At 36.4% G+C, this 24,662-nt stretch overlaps 1 protein-coding gene across 1 annotated transcript; it reads left to right on the top strand.

The window, feature by feature from the left end:
* Nucleotides 1-24,442, top strand: SYT14 (synaptotagmin XIV; the record flags this gene model as incomplete). The annotated part of the gene is made up of 5 exons (XM_010286663.1): nucleotides 1-269; nucleotides 2,186-2,635; nucleotides 19,223-19,412; nucleotides 22,488-22,544; nucleotides 23,681-24,442. Coding segments are annotated over 5 exons (1,280 nt in total), but the record flags the coding sequence as incomplete, so codon positions are not given.
* Nucleotides 24,443-24,662: the final 220 nt, after the last annotated feature.

The following is a 24,662-nucleotide window of genomic DNA, read 5'->3' as shown; positions in this document are numbered from 1 at the left end:
TGAACTGCATTCAGAGGATGAGAAGAACACCTCCACTGGATGAACTGCAGCCGCCTCCATACCAGGATGATAGTGGTTCTCCTCATCTTTCTTGTACGCCTTCTGAAGTTGGAGACAGTAAATGTGAATTTTCCCAGTGTAGCAACAGTCCAAGATGTTCATATAAGTGCCCAAGTGAGGGAAGCACGGGACATGAAATAGAAAGCTTTCATAACAAAGGATACGAAGAGGATGTACCAAGTGATAGCACAGCTGTCCTTAGTCCAGAGGTAAATGAAAACTGTTGAGTGTTCTGAAGCCATCATTCAGTGCAACCTTTTGAGGATTTTTTTTTTTCTCCTAAAGATCAATGTACAGATATATGAACACTAATACTGCAGCTCATTCATTGAAGAAAAAGTTTGTTTGTCAGAAAATATTACAGTCTATTTCAGATTTGTCTTCATAGTTACCTTTATGACATCTTAAATTTCAAACAAGCTCCCAGTAAGAATTAATTTTTTTTTAAGCAAATCAGAAAACTTCATCATACTCTAAGGACTGTAGTAAAAATTCTTTTTCTTCCATATAATTTTTCAAAAAGCTAAAAAAAAAAAATCTTTTAACATTTTTCAAACTGAAATGTCTTTATAAAAAAAGAATTATTACAAAGACTTTTTTTTAATTAGTGATGGTAGTATAAAGATTTGTTCCATTTAATTTTCCTCTTTTTTCTGCTATAAATGGTAACGGTGTCTATTTTTAATATGAAGAAATTACTTTTTCTGATACTGTATTTCTTTGAACTGTCTTTGACAACCAGTTACAGCACTGACATCTATGGATAAGTCTATATTAGTGATGTCATATGAAGAAGCAGCTCTTTTTGGTACAAATTTGACTTCTTTCTCTACCTGCAGTTTTAAAGTTCATATTAGGGAGCACTCCTGATGTGCCAACAGCTGTTTCTGTCTTAGTAGAGCTCTTGGTAAGATGATGTTGCATACCTGAGGTGTTGGTACAACATCCGGAAGGCCCACCTGCTATGTGAATGCAACATTCTTCAGGGGCTAGCTGTCTATATTTACCTGATGATCAGCTAGGACCACAATACGTATGAACTTCATTGCTGGTAAAGACATCGTGTGTACATATGGTCCTCAAACCCTAACAGATTGCAGCAAATCTAATCCTAGTTCTTCACGCTTTTTGTCACACCAGTCATTAATGTAAGCATACCCAATGAATAGAGAGAATACTGCCAACTTATTTTAGAGCCACTCAACAACTTGAAGAATGAAGCTTTCAAAGGAATGAATTCCCATAGCTATGTAGCAACCAGTTTAAAATAAGAACATTTTTTTAATTCAAAAGGCTTGAACATGAACAAGAGTATCTTTGATAATACAGAAATGCACAGGGAATACATTTGTTTTACCTACTTGGAATAACTTATATGCACAGTAGGTTGACCTGTACTTGTAAGTATTTTGTGTTTCAGTATCACTATCAAACTAGCTGTTTTAAAAATACAGAGGATCAATATTTTGTTCAAAATTTGAAATGACAATGGGCAATTTTAAAATTAAGTTTAAAATACAGTTTTAAGACCGATGCCATTTACAGCAAGTTCAGAAAGTGTGTTCAAAGTGGGCACGTCTTACACAGTTCTAGTAAAATTATGTTAATAAAGCTATAATCATTTTTGGCACATTATAGAACCCTTGTGGACTGCAACAAGAGCTGCATGTGCAAGTAGGTGTTGTAATTCCGGTATTCTTTGCTGGTGTCCTACTGTGCTCTCGATCACTAGCCAGCTCTTAAAGCACTAATAATATCTTAATATAAAAATGTGTGAATACTTGCACTGAAATAAGGTAGTTTTATCTCTTAACAAATGTGTATGGGCTTTAACATGTGGGGCACAGAACAAGAGGTCATAAATACAGCTTACTTTAGTCTGAGCTCTGTCTGATTGGCTCCTGGCTTTTGGCAGTATTGGCCAGGTAAAGTCTTTTGATTTCTTCTTGGCTGCTAATCAGCCATCTCCTCAGGCTTTCGGTGTTTAATTTCCTTATTTATGAAATGAAGAAAGAGGTCATAGTCACTAAATGTTGCTTAGAGAAAGCCATATATTTCCATACTAGATTTAATAACAGAATGCAATAAATAAATAAATAAAAAGTTGCTTTTTCTTCTTCTTCAGGATATGTCAGCTCGAGGATCATCTTCACAGCTTCCTAAACCTTTTGATCCTGAGCCAGTAGCTAAATATGGCACACTGGATGTGACTTTTGACTATGACTCACAGGAACAGAAGCTTTTGGTGACAGTGACAGCTGTCACAGACATTCCCACATACAGCAGGACAGGTGGAAGCTCGTGGCAAGTACACCTAGTTCTTCTCCCTATAAAGAAGCAGAGAGCAAAAACCAGCATCCAGCGGGGACCGTGCCCTGTCTTCACAGAGACATTCAAATTTAATCACGTTGAGTCTGAGATGATTGGGAATTATGCAGTTCGCTTTAGACTGTACAGCGTACGTCGCATGAAAAAAGAGAGGATTGTGGGCGAAAAGATTTTTTACTTAACAAAATTGAATCTTCAAGGGAAGATGTCAGTGCCAGTGATACTGGAACCTTCTTACAGTCTGTCTGTGAGTATTAAATGAGGCAGGATAAGAATGCAGTGATATACAGTGTCCTGAATTTTGTAAGAATAGTGTGTATATTTATAGAGTGATCATATCCACTTGATTTTTTTCAATAGTCGTAGCACCATATTAGCACACCGATAATTTCCTTCGAGTTTCTGTAAGTACATTAACTTTCCACCTGCAAAAGCTGCCCATATTTTCCCTTTTAATTACTTAGAAATTTCCAGTCTATATATAGGGATATAGTGGTGAATATATGTATACCTGCAAATACATATACATGCATTTAATAGTATAATCTTTACTCTGCTACCCACAGCATGACAATTTTTTTAAAAAAAGAGAGGAAAAAAGAAAAAAGCTATACTGGCAAGTGCCCTCCATCTCCTCCTCCAATTAAATATTGGTTGCAAAGGGTATTTTCCCTTCAAGAAAGAAAGATAGGAAAGAGGAATTTTGAGAGCACAAAGCCATTTTAATAATTTCTGCTTAGAACATTGTAAATAATTGATTTCTGGTTCAGTCTGAAGTGAAAAATAGTGTGAAAAGTAGTTCAAACTGAATTTTGTTTGCTGAAAAAATCCCTTACTTATCTGGTGAACAAAATTTTTTGTCCCCCAAAATAATTTAACTTTAATATTTTTAAGAAAGAAAAGCAACAGTGATTAAGGGAGAACGTAGATATCACTACCAAAAAACACAGGAGATTACTGTATGGGTCGTGATCAGTATCTCTTTTTTCTTTTTTGTAAGTATTTAAGTATGCTTTTGTCCAGAAATACAATGTTTGTGATGTTGTGGTCAGGACTTCCTAGACTAAGAGTGCTTGAATGTTCATTGCTTAAGAGCTGTATATGTGCTAAATAATGGACTTTTGGGTGAAAGAGAAAGGTGATTTAGCAAGGGCATCCTTATTTAGACATTGTATGTGTTTTATGTTTTTTCTAAACTGTCAATAAAAGCAAAAGAAGATGAGAAGGGAAAGAAAGGAAAAGTTTTTTTCAGGTGAAACAATGCAGCTAATTTGTTCTGCATTTTCAAAAAAAGTTTGGATCAATTGAAATGGCATTTCTGTGGAATGTGACTATTACAAAAGGCACTCAAAATAAAATGCCATTGTATTTAATGGCTAAAATTATATTAATTAGAATTAGTAAAAGCTGAGACTAAAACTTAGATCTGATGGAGGATCAACTGACAATAGAACAGCTTTTTTTATGATTCCTTAAGAAGTACAAATCAGACTGTTCCAAGGATTAAATGGTTCACTTACCTAGTGTGAACTTTCCTAATGCAGAGGTTGCTAGTTTCACAGCTAGGAAAAAAGCACCCCATGAAACAAAACATTGAATACGCTAAACATATTTCCTAAGTTTGTGTGTGTTTTCTGTAGGTTCTGGTATAAAATTTACCAAAGTCAGTGAAAGAGGCCAATGAATGGGCCAGGCTTTTGATTGATTGGTATACCCTATAAGTGCATTGGTTATTCTTCTGTATTATTTTCTTGAGCGTTTGTGGCAGGAAGAGTAAAAAAAAATTGCAGAAGGCATCAAAGATAAGATTGTTATTTATTTTCTGTGATGGTAAGGGATGCCATATCTGCATTTTACTCTTCTCCTTATTTTTGGGGGGAAGGAACAAGGACTATTGGTAGGAAGTGAAATTGTCTTCCAAAGTTTGTTGCTGTAATGGCCTTTAGGCAGGTTTATCTTAGCCCTACCTGCTGCTGGAAAGGAACCTTCATAATCTTGATAGCTTGAGTGAATATCCACGGGTTTTTTGGACTACACGAATCAGTTTTTAAACCATTGGAAATTCATTCACATCTGATTTTATAGGTATTTTTCTATTATTATTTATAGCCTACACCATATTTTTTCAGTGGGTGTATTTATTACAGGATTTAACACACAGTTATTTTGCAAGACTGTTAAAATTTATTGTGTTTTTAGGATGGATGACTGGAAGGGGGTGGCATCCTGGGTCACTTGAGTTCAAGCCCTTGTTATTGCAGGCAGCCAGGTCATCCTGATCACACATTTGTGAATTCTCACCTGAAAACATCCAGTTGTTTCATTTCCAACATTACCAATTCCAATTTCTTCATGACCAATTTATAGCCATATGTTCTTAGGCCAGCATGGTCCTTGAGCTTAATTAGTTCTTACCCTTCTCAGGTGTTTGCCTCTGCGTCTATTTACATGCATTGGTCATATTCCTTCTCAACTGTCCTTTTGCTAGAATAAACCAACAACAATCTTCATGTCCAACTAATCATAAATGACAGGCAGGAGTTATTTAACGGGAGAAGGTAAGTGTTGTTTCAATTTGGAGAGATCCAGCTGTTCAGGGGTTTTTGTAATTATAAAATCCATGATGAGGTACATTGTAAATTCTGAATTAAATTTGCCTTGTTCCGCTGCAGAGTGTTTTGTTGCTGTGAAGTGTTTATATTTGACAGCTTTTTTATGAAGATATTTCTTAGACAGATGACAGTTGCCCTATTTTTTCCACTGCTTCTCATTATATGGATTTTATATCATAAATATACCTTCTGTCACTGAAACTTCCTAATCCATTGAAACATCTATGCTAATCTCTTCTGCGGAAACGTATTTTATTTGCTTCCATCTGTGCCTGCTATTGTATTAATGTATTTCATTAGCTAATCATCTGCCTTCTGATTGTATAAGAACAGTTTATATCCTGTGAAGTTGAGTGTTTTTTCAGTTATACCTTAAAGCTATTCACAAAGGAATCCGGTTAAAGGTAGATTACTCATGAGTAATTACAATGAGTAATTACATGAGTGGCACCTGCTGCAATGCTCTGGTTATTGTTAAAAGGTGGACAAGTGCAAGTCATGGTGAGTACATGATACTGGTATGTTCCTTAAACAGGTTTCAAAGCTACACTTGGCTTCACATTTACAAATATATTCACAAACTATCTTCCTCCCCCAAGATTCCACCCTATTGCTCACCTTTCTACATTGCATATAATGTCTTGAATTAGCTGCTATTATCCACAGTCCTATTGCCGTTTGTCTTTAACAGTCCTGTGTTACTGCAGTTCTCCCATGTAACAGGGAATTCCTCTTCACACAGTATCCTCAGCCCCCTTATTTATCACACCCTTTCTTCGAAGTTCACTGTAGGTTTCAGTGAGGAAGAAGCAACAGAACCAATATGGGATAGCCAGAGTGCTGTTGTCACCGTTACCAAGACTATGCTTTTCAGATTTCAAAGAAAGTGGCCATTGCATCAAATGTTAATAGCAGGTCTACACACTGTTTTGACTGATATAGTTTGCTTAGGAAGATCCTTTTAGAGAAATTTTCTTTTTAGTCTACAATAGTAGACAATTTTTTCTTTAACCGCCTTGGAGTTTAGAGTCTATTGTGATGTTGTTTATTTTTCTTCAAGAAATCCCTGTGGACCTGTTTTTAGTAGCTCTTCATTCTTCTTACCCAAAGAAATTTTCCTGACAGTGAACAACAGCCTCTGATGTGATGTAATTATAAAAACATATAAGCAGTTTATTGAGTGAAATATCTTTAAAAAAGATCAAAAAAAGACCAAGTGTAATCCCTTCACCATCTCATAGGTTGCTTTTTGGTGTAGAATAATAACAAAAATCATGAGGGTTTTTTCCTTTTTAATTGATTCTGGAAGTACCATTTAGACAACCAAAACATACCTTTTCCTGTTCGTGCTAAGCAAATCTAGTAATCATTCATTATGTACTGTCAATAACAAGATGTTTGCTGTGGAGAATTAAATTTATTTTTCTTCTTTCCATAACATTTTCCGTTTCTAACATTGAACTCCCAGATGTGATCCCTATAACAAAGAATGGATGGTGTGGGCAATCATACATGCTTACAGGATTATTTTGTATATCTTTACTATAAATATCCAGAGTATCAAGAGTTATTTTAATTACAATTTTTTTGAGTGAAGGCATTAATGCATACAAAGTATAAAAATGCTCACTTTTACACACACAGGTGTGCTTTCTCCACTTTGAGGACAGTGGTTAATAATCTAGTTCATGTTTGTTTATGCGTTGTGCTTAAGGCATTAGTTACATGTTGCCCTTTATGTGTGGCAGATCTTCAGTATTCTTCCTAATGGATGTTTCTCTGTTTATAAGTGTCTCAGAAAAAGAATTATTTATTTTGGGAATATTTCTTGGGAATTCTTGGCCATTATGGAGTTGAGCTGTCAGGTTTTGTGCAAATCCTAATATTTTAGACCTGCTGGTGACTTTACTACTGTGTTCATGTGGCATGGTCTATTCAGAAAAGTATTTGGAAGGGTAAATACTTAAACTCGTATGTATAAACATGTCATTACTGAATAGTAGCTACCAGTATTATACTTTAAAACAGCTAACACATAAATTACTAAGACTTGTTTAGGAAAAGACTTTAAAAGATTTCATTTATAATATTTTATTTAACTAGAATTCTACCTAAAAGGATCAGTTCCTATGTGATGGTATGAAAGTGCTTTCAATTAGCTTGTAAAAATTATGTCCATCAGAGTAAGGAGCAATTACCTTTAAACACTGAGCACATTCTTATCTCAGGAATAGCTTGCCGAATTCATTTGAGTTAGTGGTGTAAAACATGGAAGATCAGAATTAGTCCTTTGGCACAATAAGAAAGATAATTCCTGCAGTTTCTTTGAAGAAAATTACTAGGTGGTTGGAAAGTGGTGATCATATTACTGAAGCTGCAGAAGAACCTGACAGTACTTGGCAAATGATTCTATGAAATGAAGTGGACTCCCTGTGTTTGGCTGGTCGTGCAACATTTCATGGCAGTATCAGCAAGCAGCAGCCATTGTCTTCTCTAGGTCATGGCTACCTCAACTTGTGTGGCGCTCCCCAAACACTGCTTCTGACAGCTGAGAAGATAACTGCTAATCCATGGCTGTTTCTTACCAGGTCTCATCAGGATATGGGGGTGCAGGGAGAACCCAAAGACAACTGTGGCTACAGTGCTCTAAAACCAACAGTGTGTCTGCACTGTTCTGACAGATGTGAGTTTTGAAAAATCAAATAGAATCTGACCAGATGATAAGAACCTCCCACTAGATAAGTTCAGTTGTCACAGCTAAAAATTAATTGGCTTTCCAAATTAGTGCTATTAGCTCCTGATTTTTTCTTATGTAAATATGTCTAATCATTCATGGCAAATTTTGGCATGCAATTAGTCTATTCATCCAAGAAGCACTGGCCTAGGCATTGAAACTGTGAGACTGTTTCAGTCCCATATAGAATAACCTTGATACTTTGTAGACCATTTTTAGATAGTTTTCAATACTTTTCGTTGTATTTACAATCACAACTTTGTCTCATGTGACTGCAACCATTCTGTCCTCTCAGGAGCAAAATGGTTGACCAGTGCTGCTTGTTTTTGATAACTGATTACTGTTGTGAAGGGTGATATCGTTATTTCTGTCACAGATTGAACAAGCCTCTCGCATGAGCTATCCAGAAACACTAGAATGTTTCCTCAACCTGTACGTAAATTAATAACCAGTTATTTGAGTGAATCCAGAGTAAAAGGCAAGAGTCCTTGCAAGTTGTTTTAAACTGTATACCTAAATTCAGTGCTTCAGCCCTTTGGTGGATCATTCATTACCTCCACTGTGATCAAGAGAAGGATCTTTGTCATCAGAATGCTCTAGCTTATACCATCGTATGGCCTCATCCATATTAGTGCTATTTGTCCATCGAAAAATCAAGTCCAAAACCAGTTCAGGAGGCTTTCCACAAAGCAACACTTCAGGGTTTGTTTTGCCATGTCTATGCTAGCTGAGGTTGCAATTCCTGTTCTATCAGTACTTTAAAAAGTATAAAGCTTTTCCAGATGAAAAATCCTAATTCTGTGGAACTCAGCTTCTGACTTCTCATGAGGCTGTGAGAGCCCTGAGCTGAATCTTGTACATCCACCACATTTCTTAATTAATTTGCATTTCTCACATTTATTGATGGACTTTTTTATAAGATAGGAGAAGAATAATTCGATTCCAGTTATTGCTGATAGTCAGGGATGTCCCCCATAACATCCTTCTCTGTCAGTTGGAGAGAGATGGATTTAATGGGTGGACTGTTTGGAGGATGAGGAATTGATTGGATGGTCGCAGCCAGAGGGTAGTGGTCAACGGCTCAATGTCCAGATGGAGATGGGTGATGAGTGGGTCCGTACTGGGACCAGTGCTCTTTGATATCTTCATCAATGACATAGACCATGGGATCAAGTGCACCCTCAGCAAGTTTGCAGACAACACCAAGCTGAGTGGTACGGTTGACACGCCTGAGGGCTGGGATACCATCCAGAGGAACCTGGACAAGCTCAAGGAATGGGCCTGTGTGAACCTCATGAGGTTCAACAAGGCCGAGGGCCCCGCACCTGGGTTGGGGCAACCCCTGGTATCAGGACAGGCTGGGGGATGAAGGGTGTGAGAGCAGTGCTGCCCGGAAGGACTTGGGGTACTGGTGGATGAAAAGCTGGACATAGAGCTGGTAATGTGCATTCGTAGCAAAAAAGACCAATGATATCCTGGGCTGTATCCAAAGAAGCGTGGCCAGCAGGTTGAGGGAGGTGACTCTGTCCCTCTATTCTGCTCTGGTGAGACCCCACCTGGAGTATTGCATCCAGCTCTGGAGCCCTCTGCACAGGAAAGACATGGACCTGTTGGAGCAGGTCCAGAGGAGGGCCGCAAAAATGACCAGAGGGATGGAACACCTTTTCTGTGAGGACAGGCTGAGAGAGTTGGGCTTGTTCAGCCTGGAGAAGACAAGGCTCCAGGGAGACCTTATTGCAGCCTTCCAGTACTTCAAGGGGGCTTAGAAGAAAGATGGGGACAGACTTTTTAGCAGGGACTGTTGTGATAGGACAAGGGGTAACAGTTTTGAACTAAAAGAGGGTAGACTTAGACTAGATATAAGTAGGAAAGTTTTCATGATGAGGGTGGTGAAACCCTGGCACAGGTTGCCCAGAGAGGTGGTAGACACACCATCCCTCAAAATATGGGAGGGAGCAACCTGATCTACTTGAAGAAGTCCCTGCTCATTGCAGGGGGTTTGGATTAGATAACCTTAAAAGGTCCCTTCCAACCCAAAAATTCTATTATAATAGAGCTAATAAAAATGCTATCAAAGTAGTGTTTGTATAACGTTTCTGAGATAGGCTGACTAATGCTGCTAGTCAAAGCATTCTCAATGTATATGCTACTGCCATGGCAGAGTTAACGAAGTGCACTTGGTCTTCAGGTATTTAGAGGTTTAAAAAACATGCCAGCATAACACCAGGGCTTTCTCCAACACATTAGCAAAAAATCGAACTTGAATTTTACATTAACTTTCAACTACCTTGTGATGTCCAGGTGAGAGACAAGTTCCTACTTTGGTAACTAGACCTATTACCATGACCCAGAATGGAGGATACTGGGAGAATTCTTTGATGTCAGCAACGTAAAGAATTTAATCTATTTGTCAAATTCCTCAGCTGGTCACATAGCCAGAATTGTACATTGTCTCTCTACCTTAAGTTTTGTGCACTGAATAAAATAACAGTTAAAAACTGGTATCTTTTGCCTTTAATCAACAAGTTGCTTGAAAAAGTTTACTCAGTTTGATCCCCACAATCTTTGATAAATAATGGAAACTACATTTCAGACACAATATTACTCTACTGAGTGTATGATGATGCTTTTCAGTCTCTAAAATGCCCCCAGTCAAATGACAGCAGGCTGTCAATGACTGTTCTAAATGAAATAAAAGTAATCCTCTTGAGCAATACTCTTATTTCCTCAGAAACCCAGTCCATCAGTGACAAGCACATTGTCTTGAATTGTATGTCTAGTTCTGATCATCTTTAAAAAAATAAAATGGCGGGGGGGGAAGCTCATCAATATATAAAGCTAGAAAAATGAGAATTTCATCTAGTTCATCATTCTCTGTGGCATGTGTCATTTCCCAACCTGGACTGCAGTTTCAAAGAGCAGTAAGGAGAATAATCATACTGTAAAAACATACTGTAAATATCTCAGAAGTAGCTATGCAGAAAGAGTTATAAGTAAAGATTATCAAAGTTGTCACTAGTGTGAAATATCCACTTTTGAAAACTACAAGCTGCTGCTTAAATCTTCCTCAAGCAACTCTTTCAGTGGAGATATATTCTGTAACTTTTGAATCCAAGTGAAATTTCTGTTTCCCTTAGAGATACTATGTTTCCCAACTATTTCATTTTCTTATAATTTGAATTCTTCCTTGTTTGCATGTATGTATACATCCAAACATGTTCTCACTTTTGTTGCTGTCTTTCAAGAAAAAAAAAAAGGAAAAACAGAGTTCCTATTTGCAGGTTTGAACACCCTTCAGCAAAAGCATGTGCACTGGTTTCCTCCAATTTATTTCCATTGGGGGAAACCCTAATCAGAGATATTGCACAGACGAGGTTACCTAGTCTGCAAATTTATAACATACCTGTTTGTGGAACTTTCAATTTTAGTTTTTGGTTTTCTTACTGGATGATTCTTCTTCTCCTGGGCTTTGCAGTATAATGTAAGTATTCGTTATTAGTGTCCTTCATTTCAGACTTGAGGATCTCCAAGTAATCACTTCTTTTGTATATTCAAACAGCCTATGTTTGGTATCAGATAAACATTTCTGTTTATAGGGTGCCTTTAGCAAGGGATCCTTTTAGTCTTAGCGTGTTAGCCTCTTGTCAGGCTTAGCACTTACATTGTCTGACCTTGAGCTGCATCTTTCACAGCTCCTGTCCTTCTGTTGGGCTTAATCAGCTGTCAGCTGGCCTCAGGAGAATCCATCTTCTCTCCACCTCTCGCACTTCTTTGTGGTGTGTATGATCGCTCTAAAAACTGAAGCAGATCCCTTCCAACTGCAAACACCTGGTGATCCTCAGATCATGAGATTAAACATGACCCAAACAAATCAAAAGGGGTACCACTAGCAGACTTAATTAGAGCTGGATGGACTCTGAATCACAAGTAGTTTAACTGACAAATGCATTATAAACATACCTTAAATGTTACGGATTTGTTCACTGTGGAAAATAATTGCATGAATATGCAATCAAATACTAGTCCGTAGATTGACTACTCATAAATTAAGCTTACTGTTTGCTCACTGTATCTTTTTCTCTTTTCCCAGTTTGAAAGAGTATAATCAAGAGCGAAAAGAGAAAAATTAAATTATTTGCCATTGATGTCCCCAGTGAGCATAGAGAGTAACTCCATCTGGACAGAGCATTATCATTTAAAGAAGCCTGTGGTCTGGAAGCTGTCCCACAGTAACATTTCCGTGGTCTTACAAGTTTCACAGGGAATAAAGGGAGGGGGAGGTGTGAGTGAGTCTGGGTAGGAGCTGTTAGCGTAGCTTCCTCAGGAGTGCAGGTAAAATGTCTGTATTTTGTGTCATATGTTTAACTAAAATGCTAGCACAAACATCTTGAATGTTTCTTTATGCTATGTTTCTTATCTCAGAAAACAGGATTCAATAATGAAAGGCCTCCTGCCTTTTTTCCTCCTCTCGCCTATGGCTGTATAAAAACCTGCTAGGCTTTTGCAAAGTAAAAACAGAGCACTTTTGTAAATGCTGTAAATTCCATTGTGCCTTCATTTCCAATTGCCTCCACTGTTGCTCGGGTTTGCTGTGCAGATTTCAGGCCCATTAAATCTATGGAACAACTAGGTGCCCTTTCGTAATGTGGCAAGGAAGCCAAAGGTGCAATTTAAATGCAAACAAATAAAGGTTATAGAAAACTTAAAATGTTTTATTTTCTGTAGAGAATTAATGTTTTCTTTGGCAGATTTAATAATTTTAAAAATTTTTAGACACAAAGTACTAATAGCAAATTCTTATGGAATATGAAAAGCAACACAGAAATCTCTCTATGAACTTGTTCAAAATATTTCAGAAAAGTGAAATGTTGTTTTTCCATTATTAAGAATATATACATTTTATTTTGTCATTTTCCTTTTATGACTATATTATTCATAGTACCCTAAAGTTTGGAAACCCACAAAGGTTTTAATTTCTATTAAAATTAATTAATTTTGTATTACTTTTAAATTTAAATTCATGTGGTATCATCATGTAGCTAGGGAAGTTTTGTAGCTCTGTACATTTTAGTGGCTATGATAAATTAAAGCTGTGCATAGAATGTTTAAGGTTTTGACTGTAGTGAACAAGAAAATTATTTTTTCATTTGATCTCCATTTTCCGGTGTTTCATCTGTGAGACAATGATGTTTTTTTAAATTCTGCATCCAGAAGTTTTTTCTGTGTAGTTTAATCATCAAAACAATTCCATATTTGATTTGAAGAATGCCATTAATGTTGAATGTATTTATTTCCTAAAGATTTTTAAATTGGAATTTGTGGATAGGAAATCCTTTAAAGCATTCCATTCTACCCAAAATAAGTATGTTTTGTTTCCTAAAATCCAGTTACATAATGGAAATATTATTAGAATATTTAGTTTTATGATTGTGATTTAAGTTGACTTAGATATGTACGGTAAAGTATAAGTACATAAATAAAAATGCACATTATACTACATAGGAACCAGCTTCAAAGAAGCTATTAAGCAAAAAAACCCAAATAATTACCTGACCTAAATAGCGATGCTTTCCTAAACTTTGAGGTGCATGAAGCCAAAGCCCCAAAATGGCAATGGTATACAGTACAGAAAGAAGCCTTTAAAACAAAAAACCTTTTGGTGCTTGCTTCTTCATTTAATTGTTATTTTGAAACATTCTTTCTAGCTGCTATTATTATTAATCATAATAATAATAATCTTATTATTTCAAACATTTAATATTGTCATCAGCATCATGTAATACTTGAGTTTCACCTTAAGAAAAAAACCCTTGATAATTCCTACAGGTATTAGTAAACAAAAAGAGTATAAGTGGTTTAGTTTAAGGAACTGTTTTGTTATGAGTATCGTATTTTTGAGGACTTCCTTTTTTCAAGTATATCGATCCTCACAGTTCTTCCATGAGTTAGGGGAAACGGAAACAGAAGTGATGAGGAACTGTGGAAAACATCTCCACAAAAGCATCAAAGTGTCCAGTGTAGCATATAAATGGGATTTAGATGCCAGAATTCAAAATTATAAAGCTCCATTCTTTGACAGTCTTAATTATTTTACATCCCTCTGTTTTCAGGACTGAGTTCTTCAGGTGGTTTAAGTTCTTTTTCAGAGGAATGATCTTGATATTTTTTCCAGAAGTATTTTAGCTTTGAGATGTGTTTTTATAAAGTGCTTAAGCCACTAATGAGGGATGTGGAGCCTCTAGGTTCAGTTCTCTCCTCCTCTCTGGCTCTCAGAGCAGAAGTAGGGGATGGGCTCCAGGCTAAGAGCTGTTTGGTACCTGGGTGCTCTCATCACCTCAGCAAGCTTTTGCCTCAAAGTGGAACAGTAGCTTCAGGGTTCAGCACTAGGCTGGTGATAAAGAGAGAGGAATACTTTTATCTAAAATGTTGGAGTCCTGGATTCAGTTCCCTCTTTTGCCTACTAGGATTCAAATTTCCTTCCCTAACCTCTCAGTTGTATTGATACAAAAGTAGAAGAAAGTAACATGCAAAAAAGTTCTTTAAGAGATTAGTGGTATAACATTAACATTTAAAATTTGAGAGAGACATTTTGACAAGTAACATGCTGTGAATCAGATTTTTGTTGCTGAAGGATTGTCAGCAAGGTTTCATCTTTCCTGTGTATATTTTGAAAAGCCAAGAGAATCAGATGTTCTTGTTTCATAAGCCTACAGAAGCATGATTTTAACCTGTGCAATGAGGAAAATGAACTTCTAACTGCCCTCAGAGCATGGCCACTCCATGTTGTGATTAACTCCAGTTGGCTTAAGAGCAGAATTTATAAGAAGAACTTAAGGATATAAAAAAATAACAGTAGGAGATGAATATGTAAGTAACAAATGTCCTGTTTCCATGGAATTATGGTGAAGGAAGACAAATAAATGCATTTTACATATATTGTCATTGTTGCAAATAGAGGATTCTCTATGTTGTCAGAGAGCAGAGAAGATGGTTATTGAAAATACTTGTTAGGGGTTCACGTCTGAAACCATGCATTGTATACATTCACTTCCATTGGCACTATGGAAAAAAGAGTGGGGTTTTTTTCGATTGCCGTCTTTCGTACAATAGGAACGTGTGAAATACAAACACTGCTTAATAGGAATGTTTTTATTATATATTTATTAGAAAATGTTTCTTCCCTAGATAATATATGCAAAGAAGTCATCAATAATTTAGAGAATTAGTAATTAATTTTTTACAGACTATATAACACATATTACTCTTATAATGCAGTGAAAAGCAGTGACTCTTGTAAGTGTTGATCAAATAAAAACCGCCTGACTTTGTAATAAAGCACTGTCCTGTGATGTACATGGGAAAGGTTTAGGGCCTTTGTGCAAAGCTCTGTGTTATAAAATTGAAAAGCTGACAATTTGTAATTTACTGTAGTAAGGCAGACCTTTGAACCAAATATTTGGAATAGACTTAACCTAATTTTTTTTGCTTGTGTTTACTGTTAATAATATGTTTTTCTTATGGCTAAATTGACAAAAATAGGTTAGAAATTTAGCATTAATATCCTGGAGACAACCTCAAGAGACAGCTCCTTGCACTGTGGCCATATCATCAATACCTTGACAGTTCATCTAAATTCTTAAAAATCTACAGTTAAGATTTTACAACAGTTCTTACCAGGCTATTCTGGCGCTTCACTGACCTTGAAAGCCTTTTGCTATTATGGAACCTTAGTCCTTTTTTTCCCCTGCATATTAAAATACACCTAGTGTTTATAGAGGAAGAGGGGGAAGAGTGATACAAATAAACTTACATAGACAGATTATTTCAAACAAATAATAACTTTTGGTCTAAGTATTACGTTTCCCACAGTGAAACTGCAGTATCAAAGTGGCCTACAGATAGATTGAATCCAGATCTGTATGGAGATGAAAAGCATCTGGTAGCACTGCAGTGTTGTCATGAGATGAAAGCTTTGTTGTAGCCAAGTTTATACTCATGTTGTACCAATTAGCAATTTCAGTGTTAATATTTTACAATTTGGCATGTGATCATGAAGCTTCTATTTTGAGCAGGTAAAAATGTTAACTTTGTCTTGCTTTTTTCTTGATGAGTTTATTAGCACTGTTCTTCAATTTTGCCTATGTAAACAGAAAAAAAACAGCTAAACAGAGACTTGAAAAACTGTTACTTTCAATTCTAGTGCAGCTTACAGATGTAACACAAAGTCAGGTGACTTACCAACAGATGTCATTATCATGGAATACCTTACTTAAAACAATTAATGGATTTCTACAACATGAGCAATAAACTCTGTGCCAAAATACATTTTTGAGAAGACATCAAATAATACTCAGTATCCCTGATTTTAACTTTGTCCTGCAATGAAAAGTCTTTCTTCAGTTTTTGTTCTGAGCCCTGTTGATCTCCGGTGTCTCTTTGCCTTCCCTGATTCCTGTTTCTTCTTCTCTTCCTCATAAGATTTTTCTTTCAAAAGAAAACTGAGAAAACACAACCTCACCTTCCCCTTTTCTCATGTCTTTTACCTACTTGCCCCAAATTCTCTGTTTTCTCCCTTATCGTAGACACAAATTATACTTTGGTTTATGTTGTTTAACCTCATTTTTACCCAGTAACATCAGTGTTTCTTCTAATCTACTTCACACCTCACTGCTTCATTTTTCTTCTTAACGTCTTTCTTTTGTATTAGGATTTTCCAGTTCATAACTGAAAAGCAAAGTATTTTTTAAAATAGGTTTGGTTTGGCATGAAACAAAATGTGTTGGAGTCTTTTTTTCATGTGAAACAGAAAACAATATATTGTTTAGATTGTTTCATCAGTGAATTTGGTTGCTTTGTAATGTCTTTAAATTTCTGTCACCACAACTTTTGTAGGAAGGAGATTCATAAGTTTGTTATACACTAAGGATTAAACAACATGCTTTTATTTTTTTCAAGCCTGCCACCTGTCTCAAAACAATAAGCAAAATATTTTGTGTTAGAAGTTATTGTAGCAAAACATTTAAGTTACACCCTGTCTTCAGATTTTCACCAAGGCTACATCTACCAATTATTTCTGTGCAACAGTTCTAAGGTACAGACATTTAGTTGCATTTCCATGTACTTACAGATCTGATGTGTCACCTAGGTCTTCTCATCCCACTGTTCAGCTGGTGAGATCTTTTCTCTGGCCTTGAGAAACGCAGTCTTGTCCTTCTCACATCCACTTGGGATTCTGCTGTAAAGGAACGGTATTTCTAGCCCATCCTTAAATAACTTTGTAATATCACATTTGTTTAATTTTTCAGTTGTTTCCCCCATCTCTGTTACATCACACAGAAGCCACTTGTCTTCCTTTGCAAGGTACTTCAGGACTCATTCCCACTCAGTCATCACTCATTTACTATTTGCTATTTCTAGCATTCTAAATGTTATTCTGATACCCACTGTGGTCAGTTTAACTCTGTCATAAACTGATTTAGACTGAGTCCCTATTAGAACATCAGTAAACTGTACAAATAAGTCAGAATTAGGAAAAAATGCTATCATCACCTTCTCTCAGTACAGATGTCAAAGCCCTTTGAGGGTTTGGGGGGGAGCTGCTTGCTTTGTGTTGTCTTTTTTGTGGACTTGCAGCATGATCACAATCAAATTTGAGACCTAAGCTTTGAACAGCATCAGGTTGACTGTGGTTAAATTCCTAGTCCAACAAAATAAGATGATGAATAAGCACCATAGGGTCAATGTGTTACAATTTTGAAAGACCAGAAAACTTAAGTATTAGCTGCAGCTGTGATAGGCTGAGACTTTCAAGTGTGCAGTGTATACTGTGACTGCTGAATCAAGTTTTAAACTTTCCATTTTGTATTCTACTGTTAAAGTGAGGAATCAAATGTTTCCTGGTTTGTGAGTGCCAAGAATCAGAGAATGTATACTTGTAATTCATTTTCAGCAATTTACAATTTGCAACCCATTTGAAATTATTCCTGGAATTAGATAAAGAACTTTTGGAGAAATAACCAAAGATTTAAAATTCAGAATTTGCAGCTTGGGGAATGGAAGTCACGGAATTTTGTTGAGGTCCTTCTTTAGTAGTAAGACTACATTTGCTAACAACAGTGAATGTTTAATAATGAGGAACTGGATTGCTACTTGAAACTTCTACCAGACTTCTTGGAAACGTTCTGTTGAGAAGAAGTTAAAATGTCAATATGAAGGGTATTATTTTAGGTTCATAGTGTCGTCTTGTAGGTATCACATCTTTTATAATTTGAGATTCTGTAATGCATTTGGGCTTTATACATCAGACTAAGTTACTTGCTTTTAAAGTTAACTTTTATTTTGATGAGAATTTGTGCTACTTAGGTTTTAGGATGGATCTTGCGACCATGTCAGCTGTTGCTGGAGATGATAGAGACATTTGGAATCTGGAAAAATTAGCTTCACAAAATCATCATGACTTCTTGAAAGTGTGCTGCCAGATTCCCAAATGAGTCAAGCCATATTTGAAAAATCTGTGGATCCAATTTACATTTTCACTGAGAGCATTATAAAGGGATGTACTGATAATTCAAAAGTCTCTTCTTGGCTACCAAGTGAATTGCTGTGCTGTTGGCTAGATTTGGCCAGTTTCTTTTTTTCAGTGGTACAACTCAACGTAACAGTGCATGAAAGCAAGAAATGAAAGTAGGAACAACTATGGTATGATCAGCATGACAGCATAAAGATTTTTTTTTTTAAGGCAGATAATGAGGGGTTAAAATGATAAAAATAAGTATTAGAAGCTCCCATCAAAGATGTGATGTAGTGAGAATGCATGAGAGCGCTTAATTTTTTGGAACCTTGCAGGATGGAAATTAAAGTATCACTTGCTGAGCTGTGGGATGACATTCTTCCTTTCCCACCCAAGACAAAGGGTCTATTGCAATTTTGTATCCCTGGATCAATTAAAGTCCTTGTAAGCTAATTTATTCTAGACAGAGTGCATTTTTATATTTGCATGTGTTCTGTTACTTTGCTACCCATAAATTCTCAGTCTAGAGAATAACCTTTACAAAGGATGAATAAGAATTTCATGCATTTTGTTATCTTCAAAGTTCCACTAGTGTGTTCCATTTTTGGAAAGTAAAAGATCCAAGGTTTAATGTTCTCCAGGATACTGACAAATTATGTTACAGGTCTTATCTTAGCAATTGAAGTGAATAGGGACCATAAAAGTTGCTCTTCATCTTCTGCTATTATTTCTCCTGAATTATGAAGCAACAGGAACAGAAAATTAAGAATTATTTTGATTCCAGACCGCTTTAGTCTTTGTTACCTCTAACATATGCGAACTGAATATATATTAAGGATGTACGTTTCTTATTGGGTGATTGGAATTTCTGTTACTGTCAGTAAGTTGCTTTCCTAACTTTCCATGCAATATTCTAAAAATTGACTTGCCAGTAACATCGTTCCATAAAATACATAGAACTTTTTATGTGTTTTATAGGGTTGTGACTCTCAAATGAGCATGTCAGAAGTGTCCTGCAGTGAAAGTACCTCCTCTTGTCAGTCTCTGGTACATGGCTCGGCTCCAGAAATCCTCATTGGCCTCCTTTATAACGCTACAACTGGAAGATTATCAGCAGAAGTCATAAAAGGCAGCCACTTCAAAAACTTGGCAGCGAACAGACCACCCAGTGAGTGAAAATTTTTTTCATCCTAATGCTTCTGTACTGGTGGGGCTCTCAGTAGCAAGGACTTCAATCCTATCATTTAGTCTTACCCAATCAAAATGGAATAGAGCAATCATCAACTAATCTGTTTCATGTTTTATATTTCTAGTCAGTTGGGAAATAGCAAAAATCTAAAATTCAAAATATTAATTGTAAGTTGACAAGACTGTTTTAATTTTTCATGATGACTGACTAATAAATTACCTTTATCATAATGATTAATTGCTAAATTACTAATGCCTCACATCACAGGCCAAGAATAAAAAGTTACTGTTTAAAGAGAAAGTACATGCCAGCTAATACACTCTGCACAGTTATTGCTGTTCCTAGAGGGGTTGATACTGCAATCTTTAATTGCTTATGTGCCTGTATATATGTGGCAGTAGTATATGTAACTTGGGAACATCAGTGAAGACAACAGAGAAACAAAGAGACACCTTTTACTGTGCAGAAAGAATGTTCACCATTGGAAAGGACTTGAACTGTGTGTTCAAGCATTTCTTCAAAAATACGTTTGTCTGAAATATCTGTGACCTTTATATACTTCTAAATTGGAGCCAAATGGAATGTCACACAGAATGTTTTTACTGTCTCTAATTCTTTGGTATGGCATGAGAAAGTTCAGTAATGAACTGTTAAAAAAATTTTTTTTGTTGTTTTTTAGATGACAAGTCTGATTTACAGAAGTTGTAGCCAGACATACCTACCTGTTCCTCTTGATTTTTGTCTGGAGGCTCAGGTTTTAGCCCCTCTTTCTGTTTCTTAATCCCCAGATTTGTATGGCACTAGCAGATTATCTGGCACTGCTAGATTACATAGCAGGCTGCCAACATTTTTTAAGTGGTTTGCACATCTCACTTTATCTTCAGAGTATCTTCAAGTAAGCCAACTTGAGAATGATACTCTTATCTTTCTTTCTTGACCCATGTTTTATTCCATTCATTAATTACATTTGGCTCAGCCGTACTCTGCTTTGCTTTCTCTATACTTTTCACATGGATGGAGCCGGACTTTGTTAACATGGCCACAGAAGGAAGGCGAAAGAAGAATCTCTAATACCTCTATATGATGAGGTAGCTGCCCCAGAATCACTTATTTGGAGACAAAGCATAGAAATAGATAGGGAAAGCCAAGAGAGCCCAAGGACACTGGGGTGGGGAAAGGAATAAATGGAGAGAGGACTTGGAGAGAAGGGACCATGTGTTCCCTTAAAGCAAAAAACAGTAGGTGGCTTATGCTTGTCTTTCTGGAATCTCTAGTGAAAGCCAAGTTTTTCTTAATATTTAGAATATGCAAGTTAGATGGGGGTTTAGTACTTGTTTTGAAGACAGCTATGTTCATTCCCTGCTGTATTAATTCCCCAAATGGGCTTTGTGGGTATGCTGTCTAGCTGACAGTTGTGTGTGTCACGGGGGTCAAAAATCTGTTTCAGATTTCAAGAAAGCAGCATAAAACATGGCACACAGCCCTGTAATACCACGTTCTGTCTAATCTTTTTGGAGGGGAGATCTTGTGTGTTACCTTTCATGATCCCCTGTGAAGGACAGGGGGACGTTTTGATATTCATAACAATAATAATAATAGTCCAGTTCTGTTTAAGCAAATGTGGGTTTGGAGTTCTGTTGTTTCTAGAAAGCTGGAAACTAATGCGCTTTCTGGGTCTGGTAAGACCATGGACAGAATATTGTGGAATCCAAATTTTTCCTGTGAGCTGTTTTTGTGCCATCCTTCTCCCCTCCCCAACAGCAGTGATAGCACCGTCTTGTAAACTCCTGGACCTGCATACCACTGCCATTCCATAACACCCTGTCAGGTACATAGTGGACGCGTACCAGCCTCTCTCTGTGCCATCATTTCCACAAAATGAAAACTAAGGCACATAGGGTTGATGATTAAATGCTCTGATCGGATTTGTTGTTTGGACCATCAGTGGTCCAAAATCCTGAGTGCTGCAAAGTACATGCACAGGTCAGTTTTCATTCAGGTCCTGAGGAACCTTGATAGAAAGGGAAGCAATTATTCTTTCCCATGTGTAATCCTTTCTGTAGTCTAGGGGTTGTGAACCTATGCAATTTTTGTGAAATGCTTCTGCAGCAAATATGGATTGAGTCCTACATTTCTTCTTATTGGCAATATATACTCCTCTGCTGCATATTTATATGTTACATAGTAACTCATTTAGCAATTGAGTACTGGCAAACAGGCCAAATCCTGCAGGCAATAACAATTGATGTTAGAATGTGTCTTCATTTCTCTGTGTGACAGTTAATATTTTGTCTGAAAAAAGATGCTTGTTAGTATCCTTTAAAATTGTCTTGAAATGGGGTACGAGCTTTTGCACATTAAATGCATGTCTGTGTATGCATGCACACACACATTAAATCCATGAATACATGGATTTTAACAAGTGAGATCTTTACATTTTAAATAGAGACCCATAGTTGAACTTCATATGTAAGCATCCCTCAACCATTTTTAGAGTCATTCTCGTGCCCAAGTCCATCACTACTCAAAAACTAAAGTATTACAATCAAACATCTATAGCTATAAAAGCTAAGGGCAAAACCGGCTTAGTTTTCAGTTCAGTGATTTTCATTTTATTGCTTGTAATATATGAAGTATAGTTACTGTGTGCAGTTTTTCTTAATATGCTGGAGTTTGCATGAAAAAGCATAAGGTTTGGTAAAAAGGATACGGTGATTTTTACCGAGTCTTCTATAACCTAATCATTTGCATGATTCTTTCTATGTTGAGTGTGCTTTAGAACCCAGTAGCTATTAGTGCTAAGATAACCCATTATGTAAGCAGTGTAATTTTTGTTAAAGATTACACAAAAACTGCACAAAAGTTTCATTTCATTAAATTTTACCCAACAATCCTTTTGTTCGATCCTTTTTCTGATCTATGCTGCTAAGGTTTTGTGTTCCTCCACTCCAGTGAATAGTGTTTCCTCTTAAACTTTAACCTTTGATCCTCTCTCACCCAACTATTGACATCTGGTCATTATTTCTTTTACTGCCTTCCACCCCCTGTTGTCAGACGGACTGTTCTGTTGTCTAAAACACTTGATAGGTGGACAGGTTTATATAATCCGAGGTGAGTAGGTAGAAAGTAATTGGATGTTGTCTTTTTCATGCAAAAGAAAACTTGCCAGCAGTAAAGCTATCCACAGCTGCCTACCATATTGGTTTATAAAAGTAAATGTTTATTATTTGTGGCACTCTAATGCAAAAGTTGCATTTATCTCTGATTATGGATGTTGGGATTTCAGTGTACCTGCAAAGTGAAAATATTCAACGTATTTCTTTTTTCATAAACTCCAATCCTTTAATAATATTATTGATTAACATGAATATGACAGGAATAAAGGATGAAACACCAGATTGTTTTATACAGTTTTATATTTCTTAAAATCAGTTAACTTCATGAAATGCGCATCCTTCTGCAGGAGCATGGCTTGTTGCTTCTAGTCAAATGAAAATAGAGCTTTAAAAATAAGGGCTTATACCCAAATACTACCAGCCAGTGTGTGCTAACCACATTTACTTGCATCAGTTTCTTAAATGTACGTCTAAGAGTACTGTACAAGCTGTGTTTTAAACAACCATCTGAATTATGCAAACATTTATTTCTCTTTAAAGGTGTATCAATGTATTCCTTTATAGACCTAGGAATTAAGAGGGTTTTTGTGTTGTGTAAACTTCTACCTTTGAATGCACTTTGCTACATTTGGTCTTTAAAATAAATAAAATTGAAAAGCCCAAACCACATCCATGCAGAGATTATTCTTAAGCATTTCATTCTGTCTGTTTTGATATCATCATTGCATATCAATGTTTGGGTTTTTTTTCTCTTCATTAGTTGCCTTCATTCCGCTTTGTTTATTCTTATTCTCTGAAAATTCAGTGGTATGCTTTGCAGTGTTGTGGCTAGTTGGAGCTTGCTACACGTTAATGCAATTTAAGTTTGTTTGTTAGAACAAATAAGGGGGGTCAATGGGAAAAGGATTATGAGGTATACCTTTAATTTAACCCATTCACATAGTACTGAAGCTAGTTAATTTGTTAGCGTGTTTGTAATATTTTGCTTACTTGTCATTTTTCCATATGTCTAAACTAAGCTGTGTTCAGTCAGCCTGGTATACACCATATCCTTGTATCTTGTACATATCTCAGTCTCAAAAACTTTTGTTCTAAGATATCTGACATTCCAAAATACAATTTATTTTGTAGATACATATGTTAAGTTAACACTGCTGAACTCGATGGGGCAAGAGATGTCCAAATGCAAAACTTCAATCCGCCGAGGACAGCCAAATCCAGTGTATAAAGAAACCTTCGTTTTCCAAGTGGCGCTGTTTCAGCTTTCAGATGTGACGCTCATACTGTCTGTATATAATAAGCGCAGCATGAAACGAAAAGAGATGATAGGGTGGATTTCCTTAGGTCTCAACAGCTCAGGAGAAGATGAACTCAATCACTGGACTGAAATGAAAGAATCTAAAGGACAGCAAGTATGTAGATGGCATACTTTACTAGAATCGTAACAGACGGTACAAAGTACAGTCGTGGTTTTAAGGGAGTTTAGTCTCTCAAAGATGATCATCATCCACGGTCACAATCAACAGATTTGTTGTGGAAGTAAAAAAGCTAAAATTGAGGTCAACATTCCATCGTAAAGAATGCACAACATGCAAAATGGCGGGATTTAATATATAATCTTCACTTAGTGTCAGAGACTTCCTTGGTGTCAGAGAAGCCTTGCTGTACACAGATATGTTAGCGGTCCCTCCCCTATCCACCTGATGCTGTATTTGTTTGGGTTTGTTAATGTGGTTTTCAATTCAGAAACATTTTATGTAATGTTCTCCAAATTAATGTAAGCTCCTCCTTGTGTACTTTTTGTATTGCTCTAATACTGTAGCTTCTGACCTGCCTGCATTCAGATTAATGGTCGATAATTTGCACTTTGAGAAAAAGTTAATGATATGTAGAGCAAAAAAAAAAAAATACCACTGGTGGAGAACACTTAGTAATACAGCAAATATGAATATACTGTTGTTTTACACTGCGTTTCTTTCCAGGAGCTTAGTACAAGTAAGTTTTCATTTTTTGATATGCAGTTGGTTTGAAAAATGCTAGCATTTGGGCATCAGGTGAACTTTGACATCGAACTAATGTTTCTTCAATCTGTGACAGGAACGAGCTCTATATA

Source organism: Phaethon lepturus, unplaced genomic scaffold, assembly GCF_000687285.1.
Source record: "Phaethon lepturus isolate BGI_N335 unplaced genomic scaffold, ASM68728v1 scaffold1165, whole genome shotgun sequence".
Lineage (NCBI taxonomy): Eukaryota > Metazoa > Chordata > Aves > Phaethontiformes > Phaethontidae > Phaethon > Phaethon lepturus.
The sequence above is the reverse complement of the archived record's forward strand: the minus strand, read 5'-3'. Positions and strand labels throughout refer to the sequence as shown.